Source organism: Theropithecus gelada, chromosome 9 (genome assembly GCF_003255815.1).
Source record: "Theropithecus gelada isolate Dixy chromosome 9, Tgel_1.0, whole genome shotgun sequence".
NCBI classification, from domain to species: domain Eukaryota; kingdom Metazoa; phylum Chordata; class Mammalia; order Primates; family Cercopithecidae; genus Theropithecus; species Theropithecus gelada.
In genome coordinates, this window is record NC_037677.1 from 97,538,464 (window position 1) to 97,549,839 (window position 11,376).

At 59.3% G+C, this 11,376-nt stretch overlaps 1 protein-coding gene across 3 annotated transcripts; it reads left to right on the plus strand.

Annotated features, from left to right (window-relative positions):
- On the plus strand, positions 1-10,749 carry LZTS2 (leucine zipper tumor suppressor 2). Of its 3 annotated transcripts, none has more exons than XM_025398000.1 (5): positions 1-183; positions 5,396-5,845; positions 6,410-7,069; positions 8,386-8,643; positions 9,396-10,749. In XM_025398000.1, the coding sequence occupies exons 2-5, from the start codon at positions 5,438-5,440 to the stop codon at positions 10,077-10,079; spliced, it is 2,010 nt and encodes a 669-aa protein (XP_025253785.1). In that variant the 5' UTR covers positions 1-183; positions 5,396-5,437; the 3' UTR covers positions 10,080-10,749. The 3 variants fall into 3 exon arrangements, with proteins under 3 accessions (XP_025253785.1, XP_025253786.1, XP_025253784.1); XM_025398001.1 differs by lacking the exon at positions 1-183 and adding an exon at positions 1,274-1,335; XM_025397999.1 differs by lacking the exon at positions 1-183 and adding an exon at positions 2,761-2,881.
- Positions 10,750-11,376: the final 627 nt, after the last annotated feature.

Here is an 11,376-nt window from a genome sequence, read left to right on the forward strand (position 1 = left end):
GCCCCACCAGGTCAGGCCAGGCGGGCGCCCGGAGCCGGGAGCCGGGAGCCCGGAACCCGGAGCCCGGAGTTCGGAGCCCAGAGTTCGGAGCGGGCTAGGGAGGCGGCGTTGTCGCGGCGAGGAGGTGGGCGCGCTGGAGCAGGAGCGGGGCCAGAGCTGGAGCCGAGGCGCAGGTGGCGCTGGGTGAGTGGTGGGGCCGCGGAGGTGCAGGAACTCCTGCTTCCCGCACATCCCCGCTCCTGAACGAACTTTCCGCTTCTGGGGAAGCTAGGGGTGGAGTGAGGAGGGGGGTCCGCACTTGGTGGGTCGCCCGCGAAGAGTCCAAACAGGGAAGCGACACGAAAACGCACGCCGACGGGCCCCACACACGCGTGCACAGACCCACGCCCGCACTTGGGACACGCGAACACACATGCAGTCGGAAAGGACGCGCCCAGTTTTCTACCCTTGCACTCCCAGGGACAGCGCCAATCAGCCCGCGCGGACCCACAGCGGGCAGGGCACTCTGCGGTCGCGCATTGGGTGCGGGAAAGGGGCAGCCCCGTGACCGCCGACGGGGGCGGGCCGGGTGGGACGCACCCAGAGGTTCCTGCTTCCTGGCCGCCCACAGGTGAAGACGAAGACGTAAACAGGCGCCGGGCACGTGACAGCTCGGCACACCAGTGGCCTGTGCCCCCAATCCCACCACGAGGCGCGTTTGCTTGGTTCCAGGCCGGACGGCGTTCCATTCTCCTCCTGGAGCGGGGATAAGCCCTCTCCCAGGAACCGGAGCACAGCGCCCCCTGGAGCCGGGGCGGAGCAGGAGGGCCGGGCTGCTGGGCAGGGCTGGGGTTAACCTGGGCTCCTGTACATCCTTCCCCCAGCACATTCTTGGTATCTGCATCCCCGAAGGTTTCGGAGACAGGCCCTTGATGGCAGTGGACAGCTGTCCCCGCCTATTCCCGCCAGCCCAGAGAGCAGCTGCCTGAGCGCCTGCGGGTCCCCTTCCTACCCTCACCTCCACTCCTTGCCGGAGTAGGAGTCTCCTCCCCCGCAGAAAATGCATGAGTGTAAACGCCCCCTCAATACCAGAGTGGGCCTAGCCCCGTAGAAAAAGGAGGACGAGCCCCTGCCCCCAGGGAATGAGGGAGTGGGCAGTAGCTTGATGCCTTCTTCCCGCCCCACCCCCTACCCCTACACACACGCTGAGCCCAGCTGCCGCCTGAGCTGGGCAGGCTGCCAGAAAGGGGAGGAGGTTCTCGGTGCCCCAGGAGGCAGGGATCAGGGCAAGGCCAGAGGAGGGGGCTCTGTTGGGGAGAGGGGCTCAGTCTGTTCTTGTGAGGCTGAGGGTCTGGGGTGAGTCTGAGGGTGGCTGGGCTGTGTTTCCCTTTCCAGGGAAAAAGAAAGAAAAACAACCCTGTCCATGGAGCTAAAAATAGAGCTGAGAGCCGGCCAGGGCTGTGGCCTGGAAGGGGGGGATGCTCCTTCCTGGGGCCCGGGCGAGCTCTGGCAGGCCTTGGCCCTGCGGGGGAGGGGGTGGTTAGGGGAGAAAGGCTGTCTTTGCCCAGGGATGCAGGCATCAGCTGACCTGACCGGGTCACCGAGACCCCTAGGGGAAAGGCTGTGCGGTAGAATATTTGTGAAGCATGGCTGTAAGAAGTTGTCTGTGTGAGTGACTGTGAATAGAGTCTGTCAATGCGTGAAAGATGGTTAGGAGACTAAGTGCATTTGAGACAGTGACTGGGTGCGAAGGACTGCGGATTGTTGTGGAAGCCTGTGCCCAACAGGCCTGTAACACCGTGTCTGTGTGTGAGTTGGACTGGAAGATTATGGAAAGAAGGAACGCGGACCCACGTGACAGCTGAGACTGCTTGTGGCTGCGTGGTGAGGCTGCATGTGGGAAAGGTCGCGTGGGTGTTAGGGAGACTGTATTGTGTGCGAGAAGGTGAGAATATTTGCGACCTTGAGAAAGTGGAATGTTGTCTGCCGTGCGGCTCCTGTAGGTTTGGGCTGTAGGCTTGGACCGGTTTGCCCCAGTGATTGTTGGGGAGCCAGGGGCCGCTCCTCTCCGAGAAATGACCTCTGTCTTAGCAAGCGGTCCCGAGGGGAGGCTGGGGAGCACGGGGCCGCGCCAGAGGCCGGCCTGGGTTCGCGGGGAAAAGGGCACCGTGCGGGGGAGTGGGGCAGGGCCCGCGTGGTGGGGGGGAGGCTGGGTGTGTTCTCCGAGCGGGCCGCCAGGTGGCGCCGCCTCTGCGAAGCCCAGGTTGCCGCCTCCAACCCGCCCCTGGTGGGGCAGGTGCGGACCCAGCCTCGGCCTCCGACTCGCGCTAGGGCGCGGGGCCCCGGCACCGGAGAGTGGGGGACGGCCGGTCGTCGACCTCTCTCGCTTGGGACTCTGAGGCTGAGAGCGTGTCAAGGAAGCTTCGCTTGGAGAAGCAGAGGGGGAGGGGCGGCCGCCGCCGTGCCGTGGCCCTTTGTGCTGGAACAATGACCAGCTGCCGCTGGCCCCGGGGCCCTGGCTGGGGCGGAGGGTGACCACCGCCGCCGCCGCGTCGAGCCGAACCGAGCCGCCGGACACGCAGTCACAGGGCGTCGGAGGCAGGGCTCCCGACTGCCGCCGAGCAGCCCCTACGTGCGCCCCGGCGGATTCGCGTGACGCGGGTGCCTGCGCGTGTCCGCGTCCCGGGGCGGAGACGCCCCTCGGACCCTCCCCCGCGCGGCGCCGCCCACTCGCACTGGGCGGGGGCTGGCCAGGGCCGGGGGAGCCGCGGAGGCGGGGCCGGGCCGGGCGGCTCCGAGTGGCGGTACGCGGGCCGGGGCCGGGGCCGGAGCCGGAGCCGGGCGGCGCGCCTGTGGAGCGCTGGGGGCGGCCTAGGGCTGAGCATGGAGCAGCGCGGCGGAGGTGAGGGGGGGCCGGGTCTGGGAGGCGGCCTGGGGAGTCCCCAACTTCTGCGCGGTGGAGTCCAGCCGGGAGACAGCGTTCTCCAGACGCCCCCACTTTGTGGAAGGGGGGCTGGGTTCTGGAGGATGGATCGGGGGCTCCCGGCTTCCCGCCGCCGAATGGGAACTCGTGATCGCAGACTTGACCCCGCTTGACTGGTCCTTGGAGTTTGGGTGGCAGGGAGACTTTCCCCAACTCCAGATCCTTCGCCTGCCCTGAACCAGCTCCAGCCCTCAGCTCCCCTCAGCCCGCTAAAAGGGGGGTGCTCCTGGGCCAGAGTGATTGCTCAGGGAGTGCTGGGGAGAATGAGGGGTTCCCATCTCCCACAGCCACAAACGCATTTCTCAAAATGGAGCCTCCACTTGCCCCTCCTTCTCTCCAAGAGCGGGAGCCGGGCTGGCTGGGCCTGGCTTTCCAGACTCCTGGCTCTGGCTCCCTGGGCGTGTGGCTCTCAGGGCCCAGCTCTGTGGCACTTTGGACTTAGGGGCCCTCGGCTCCGTGGGGTTGGGGGCCCTGGCTCACTGGGTACGCCTGACTGTCTCCTTGTCGGCCTGACCCTCGGGCTTCTCCAAGTCTTTGTCTCTTTTGGGTCCCTGTCTTTCTCTGAGCCTGTCTCCTTCCTTCAGTTTTCACTTTCTCCGTGCTCGCTGAAGTGGGGAAATGCAACAGAGGTGCCAGCCCTTGGTCCCCTAAGAAGTCCTTTCCCCACTGTTCACTCCACGCCCTGGAGTGGGCCCAGAGACGGGAGGGGAAGGGTTTCTCTATTTGCTCTGCTGGGCGCTGGGATGTGTGGGGTGGTCTGAGCCCCCGCCCTGCAGAGGGGCCTGTGATCGCTCCCTGCGCCCGGCCTACCCCTCCCCCAGCTCCCCGCAGCTCCTACCCCAGCCTGGACACCTCTTCCTGGTTCGCAGTATCTTTTGACTTGGGTGGGAAGGAGGGCGGTGGATTTAATGGAGCACATGCGAGAAAGAAGGGGAACAGATCAGGCAAAGGAGTTAGATAATGTCCCACCTCTCCCCACATGCCAGAGAGGGAAGGAAACAGGCTCCCCCCACCAATGGGCCCTCAAGCCACCCAGGCTCCCACCACTCTCATACCTGCGTGCCCACGTTCACAGGTTCCTCTGCATACCCTGGTGCACTCACCTTCCTAGTCGCACACATACATAGGAGATCATACATAAACTCATGAACTTACTGACAAAGCTGTCCAGGCACCGTCTCTCCCACACACCACAAACTCACTTGTTAGATCCGCATTTATAACTTTCACAGGCTTTCTAATGACCCCTTACCCACATACTCTTGTAAGATATACACATGTGAATTCACACATGAACTCATGTATGTGAATGTACTGATACATCAAACGTGTAGACTCACATTCACGATGCTTTCACGCACATTTTCATATACACGTGTTCATTTCCACACTCCTGTGCATGTAGTCACACAATAAATAACTAAATGCACACATTCCTACTCCCAGTGCAATTCTCTGTCCAGTTCTTGGCCCTGCTCTGCATGATGACTTCAGCAGATGCCTAAGTCCTGGTCATCAGCGGCCTCGGGACTGGGACTAGGGAGGGGGTTCCGGGTGGAGACTTGCAGCTGCTTCCAGGAAGGAGCAGGGCCTGGGGAGGTGGAGCCGTCTTGCCTGGGTTCTGTGGAAGTGAGGTTTTGGAGCAGCCACTAGAGGTGAAGGCGGGACTTCTACCTTCCTCCCCTCAGGGTTAGTCTGGGGACCTTCTGAAGCTGTAGGGTTTCAGAGAGGTTGGCAATGGGGTAGAGCCTGTGGAGGTTCCTTTAGGCCTCACTGATTGGGTGTGCAGAGGCTAGGAGTTGTCATGGAAAATGTATGAGCCTGCATCTACCTCTGGGAGGCAGGAGACCCCAAAGGACACCTGTGGACTCCCTAAGAGTGGTGGTTTTCTTATTTAGCCGGATCCACAGAGAGGCAGTTTAGCTGCCTCACTGTCTGGGAGAAACTGAGGCCCAGCAGAGGGAGGCAGGGCACTGACTGACTTTGGCTCTTTGTTCCCTAATTACCATCTGAGGTGCTGATTGCACCCCTGAGGTACCTCAGCCCAAACTGCCCACCTGACTTAGAGGACCAGGGACCTGTGCTTCAAGCTAGTAGAGAAGGCCCCTCCCTCACCTGAGTCCTGGCCTCTGTGGGATGCAGGATTGGACTTAGGCCTGGGTCTTTGCTGACAAGTGGCTCTGCAGTAATCACCCATGCCTCCCATCCCTCTCAGCATCTCTGCTGAGTGGATTCAATCCTCAGCCCTGTTCAGACCAGCATTGGACAGTGTGGTCTGGGGCCCAGGGGGAATTGAGGTTCATTCCAGCACTTGAAGGGGGAGTCTTGGTGGGGATCAAGGCTTGTTACTGATGTCAAGGTGTTTGGTCAGGATCAGTGGGTCAGGAGGGGTCTCTAGGTGGAGGGACTCTGACACCACTGCCCTGCTTACAGGTCACCTGCGAGGCCGCTGGCCAGGCCTGAGCCTTTGCCACCATGGCCATTGTGCAGACTCTGCCAGTGCCACTGGAGCCTGCTCCTGAAGCTGCCACTGCCCCACAAGCTCCAGCCATGGGCAGTGTGAGCAGCCTTATCTCAGGCCGGCCCTGTCCCGGGGGTCCAGCTCCTCCCCGCCACCACGGCCCTCCTGGGCCCACCTTCTTCCGCCAGCAGGATGGCCTGCTGCGGGGTGGCTATGAGGCACAGGAGCCGCTGTGCCCAGCTGTGCCTCCTAGGAAGGCTGTCCCTGTCACCAGCTTCACCTACATCAATGAGGACTTCCGGACAGAGTCACCCCCTAGCCCAAGCAGTGATGTTGAGGATGCCCGAGAGCAGCGGGCACACAATGCCCACCTCCGCGGCCCACCACCGAAGCTCATCCCTGTCTCTGGAAAGCTGGAGAAGGTGAGGACCAGCTCTTCCTTGTGGGCCTGGGTAGAACGGGAGTCCCCCTTGGAAAACTGGAATTTAGAAGCTTATATAGAGGAAAGTGTGTGGGCTCCAGATTCACCAGAGCTGGGTCCTAATCCCAGCTCTCTCTCATTCTGCATGTGTGACCTCAGGGAAGTCACTTAACCTGAGCCTCAGTTTCTAGAACTGACGTGAAGGTCAAATAATGTATAGCATAGTGCCTAGCATGTAGCATGTATACAGTGGTTAAGTGCTAGTTGCTTATGTTCTGGTTATTTCTGCACCAGTTATATGTTTGGCTTTGGTCAAGGCCTTTAACCTTGCTGAGCCTCCATTTCCTCATCTGTAATATGAGAATAGTGATCATATTTAGATAATGGGGATAAACCTTTCAGATTGCTTGACACAAAGCTGACACTGGTGGCCACCTCCACCAGTGGCCGCAATTGTTACGAATATATGGGCATTGGGGACCCCAGATGGGAGGGCAGGGAGTGTCATAAGGGTTCTGCAAGATTGGGCAGCTCGTCTCCACTGTCACATGGCACCTCATTTCAGAACATGGAGAAGATCCTGATCCGCCCAACAGCCTTCAAGCCAGTGCTGCCCAAACCTCGAGGGGCTCCGTCCCTGCCTAGCTTCATGGGTCCTCGGACCACCGGGCTGTCTGGGAGCCAGGGCAGCCTGACGCAGCTGTTTGGGGGCCCTGCCTCCTCCTCCTCTTCTTCCTCCTCCTCTTCAGCTGCTGACAAACCCCTGGCATTTAGTGGCTGGGCCAGTGGCTGCCCATCAGGGACGCTATCCGACTCTGGCCGAAACTCACTGTCCAGCCTGCCCACCTACAGCACCGGAGGTGCCGAGCCAACCACCAGCTCCCCAGGCGGGCACCTGCCTTCCCATGGCTCTGGGCGAGGGGCACTGCCTGGGCCAGCCCGAGGGGTCCCTACTGGGCCCTCCCACTCAGACAGTGGCCGGTCCTCCTCCAGCAAGAGCACAGGCTCCCTGGGGGGCCGTGTGGCTGCCGGGCTTTTGGGCAGTGGTACCCGGGCCTCCCCTGACAGCAGCTCCTGTGGGGAGCGCTCACCACCACCCCCGCCTCCACCTCCTTCCGACGAGGCCCTGCTGCACTGTGTCCTGGAAGGAAAGCTCCGAGAGCGGGAGGCAGAGCTTCAGCAGCTGCGGGACAGTCTGGACGAGAATGAGGCTACCATGTGCCAGGTGTGGTCAGAGGCAATGATGGGGAAGGGGCATGGCAGGACATCCCAAGGCCTGGGGAATGAAAGGGGCATTTCCATTTTAGCAGGGAAGAGGGGTTGGGTAGTTGTAGTTGTGACCCCCCTGCCCTCCCCACCAGTTGTCTGGTTTAATTTGTGGAATAGCCAGATGTGGTGGCTCACATCTGTAATCCCAGCACTTTGGGAGGCCGGGGTGGGCGGATTGCTTGAGCTCGGGAGTTTGAGACCAGCCTGGGCAACATGGGGAAACCCCATCTCTCTTAAAAATAAATTAGCTGAGTGTGGTGGCATGTACCTGTAGTCCCAGCTATTTGGGAGGCTGAGGTAGGAGGATCACTTGAGCCCAGGAGGAGGAGGTTACAGTGAGCTGACATTTTGCCATTGCACTCTAGCCTTGGGTAACAGAGCAAGACTGTATCTCAAAACAAGAAACAAAAAACAAAACTTGTGGGGTGGAAAGGAGTCAGAGTGCATGGACTCAAACCTCCCACTGCTAAATACCAGTTTTTGGGCTTGAGCAAGTTGCTTAACTTTATTCAGCCTCTATTTCTTCATCTATAACAGGGATATTTCTAGCTTCATAGGATTGTTATGAGGATTAAATAAGGCAAAAGGTGTAAAGTGCTTAGACTAATGCCTGGTATCTAGGAAATGCTATACATAAATGCTAGCTTTTTTTTTTTTTTTTTTTTGGATTTTTAGTAGAGACAGGGTTCCTACCATGTTGGCCAAGCTGGTTTCGAACCCCTAGCCTCAAGTGAGGCACCCGCCTCGGCCTCCCAAACTGCTAGGATTACAGGCCTGAGCCACTGCACCCGGCCAAGTGCTTTTTTTTTTTTTGAGACAGGATCTCATTCTCTCACCCAGGCTAGAGTGCAGTGGCGCGATTTCAGCTCCTTGTAGCCTCAACCTCCTGGACTCAAGCAGTCCTCCCACCCCAGCCTCCCAAGTAGCTGAGACTACAGGCACACGCCACCACACCAAGCTAATTTTTGTTCTTTGGAGAGGCAAGGTTTTGCTGTGTTGCCTAGGCTGGTCTCGAACTCCGGAGCTTAAGTGATCCACCCACCTCGGCTTCCCAAAATGCTGGGATTACAGGCGTGAGCCACCGAGCCCGGTCTGCTTGCTCTTGTGTTTGTTTCTATGATCATCATAAAAGCAGTTAGTATTGTTGCAATTACTATTGTTGTTTGATGGAATACACCCTTCCTGAGCCCTCAGAAGTGGGCCGCCAGAGCAGACACTGAGTGGGGAGTTGGGAAAACTGCCCAGGAGCTGGGTCTGTCTTCTCGCCTGCAGGCATACGAGGAGCGGCAGCGGCACTGGCAGCGAGAGCGCGAGGCCCTGCGAGAGGACTGTGCAGCCCAGGCACAGCGGGCACAGCGGGCCCAACAGCTGCTGCAGCTGCAGGTGTTCCAGCTGCAGCAGGAGAAGCGGCAATTGCAGGATGACTTCGCACAGCTGCTGCAGGAGCGTGAACAGCTGGAGCGGCGCTGCGCCACCTTGGAGCGGGAGCAGCGGGAGCTCGGGCCAAGGCTTGAGGAGACCAAGTGGGAGGTGGGCCAGACCAGGAGGGGCAGGGAGCAGGGTCACACAGGGAGAAACCCTGGAAAAAGGGGCCCAGCCGCACCCTCCCTCAGCCTGCCACCCCCAGAGGTCCTCCCCTTCCTCACCTCCGTGAGATGAAGTTCTCCTCTGTTCCTTTCTGGGAGGAGGGTCTCCTTGTTGGCCTTGTCTAGTGGCACAAAGCCACGCTCCAGCCAGTAGTAAGAATGTGGTGTTTGTGGTGTGGAGGCACTCTTCTAAGCATGTTACATGGGACAGATCATTTCATCCTTATAACAACACTGAGGGGGCTACCACTAGTCTCCCCATTTTAGAGATGAGTAAACTGAGGCCCAGAAAGACTGAAGTGCCAAATCTAAACCCAGGCAGTCTGGCTCCAATATCTGAGCTCTTAACCAAGTCACTGTAGTACCTCTCCAGTAGACACCTGGGTACTGCCCTCCATTGCCCCCATTCCTGCAGCACCTGCCAGCACCCAGTCCCCAGGGCTCAGTGGTACTTCCAGTGTCTCGTGATGCTTTGAAGACACCAACTTTGAAGCAAAAAAATCTATGTCTGCTTTCCACTTAAGCCACATCTTCACTCTACGACCTTGGACATGTCACTAGATTTGCCTCAGTGTCTCCATCTGTAAAATGGGGATAAAGATGGACTCTCCTCCTGAATGCCCAGCATGATGCACAGGGCCTGTCCCCCCAGGAGAACCTGTCTCACCATCCTTCCCCACTGCCTCCCACCCCCAGGTGTGCCAGAAATCAGGCGAGATCTCCCTGCTGAAGCAGCAGCTGAAGGAGTCTCAGGCAGAGCTGGTGCAGAAGGGCAGCGAGCTGGTGGCCCTGCGGGTGGCACTGCGGGAGGCCCGTGCTACCCTGCGGGTCAGTGAGGGCCGTGCGCGGGGTCTACAGGAGGCCGCCCGAGCTCGGGAGCTGGAGCTGGAAGCCTGTTCCCAGGAGCTGCAGCGACACCGCCAGGAAGCCGAGCGGCTGCGGGAGAAAGCTGGGCAGTTGGATGCTGAGGCGGCTGGACTCCGGGAGCCCGCTGTGCCACCTGCCACCGCTGACCCATTCCTCCTGGCAGAGAGTGATGAGGCCAAAGTGCAGCGGGCAGCAGCCGGGGTTGGGGGCAGCTTGCGGGCCCAGGTGGAGCGATTGCGGGTGGAGCTGCAGCGGGAGCGGCGGCGGGGTGAGGAGCAGCGGGACAGCTTTGAAGGGGAGCGGCTGGCCTGGCAGGCAGAGAAGGAGCAGGTGATCCGCTACCAGAAGCAGCTGCAGCACAACTACATCCAGATGTACCGGCGCAACCGGCAGCTAGAGCAGGAGCTGCAGCAGCTCAGCCTGGAGCTGGAGGCCCGGGAGCTTGCGGAGCTGGGCCTGGCTGAGCAGGCCCCCTGCATCTGCCTGGAGGAGATCACTGCTACTGAGATCTAGGGCCCTCGGCACCCAGCTCTGCAGGGAGCTCTGCCAGAGGGGCAGCAGCTGCAGATTCACTTAGGCCCCAGGGCCCACGGATGACCCCAAAAGCTGAGGGCCCCAAAGCCACTTGTCTCCTAGGATCCAGGCCTCTGGGCTTCTGCCAGGAACTTGGGATGGTCGTATGACTTGGAGGAGCAAGATCAGACCGCTCGAAGGTCCCCGTGTTCACTGTCACCCAGAGGCTCCTGTCACTACCCACTTCATTCCCCACCGCTGCCAGTGCCACTGCCAACCCTGTTCACAGGCGCTTCCAGCCCACTCCAGCCAGGGGAGCTGGGAGGAAGAAGGGGCTCCCTCCTCTCCACATTCCCCCTGACCCCAAAGCCAGAGAAAGCCAGATGGCACCAGCTGCTCCAGATGTGCCTGCCCATATTGGGGGACAGGGCCGGGCCTGGGCTCGGTTCCCAGGTTCGAGCTCTGCAGCCTCTCTCCTGGAGTGAGGGGGCTGAAGTCAGACCAAAGGAAGAACTCAGAAATGTCTTGTTTATTTGTGTTTGTGACCAAGCAGCCTCTCCCTTCACCCAGGTTTATGGCCTCGTTTTCACTTGTATATTTTTCACACTGTAAATTTCTTGTACAAACCCAAAGAAAAAATTAAAAAAAAATTTTTTTTGTTTAAAAATAATGTGAATGCGCTGGATAAAGAGTATAGGAACTTGTTTGACCCACACCCCCTCTATTTGCTGGCTATTCCCCGAGCGCTCTTGGGGAGAAAAGGTGATGGAGGAAGGACAAATCCAGTAGAATGTCTGAGGTCTTTAATGGACCCCAACATGAAATGATTTCTCAGGATTTCAGGGACTAGAAAAGCCTTTAATCCTTTTCCTTGCACAGAATGCTGCTTGGGGCTAAGGAATGGATACATTGACCCCTTGAGAGCCCTGTCTGATAGCCTGTGTCCCTGGAGGCTTGGATGACTTACAAAGTAAGAGGCGGCGTGTGAGAAAGTGCCCACCAATCCCAAGGTCCAGACCTTGGGTTTCTTACCCCCTTTCCTGGCTTGGGAGATAGGGGAGTCGTGAGTGCGGGTGACACAGGCTGCCCACTAGCACCTTGTCCTTGGACACTAAGGCAGAGCCTTAGTGACAGCTGAGGAAGGAAGAAAGTGGAAAGATGTGAGCCACCAGTGTGGCACTGGGAGGAAGAAGGGTGGGCAGGCAGGAGCCGGAGAGTCCTGAGGAAGTTGGTAGGAGAGATCCTGGGGATAATGGGATGTTGGAGTCAGTGGGGGAATCTGAGGTTAGGGGAAGGG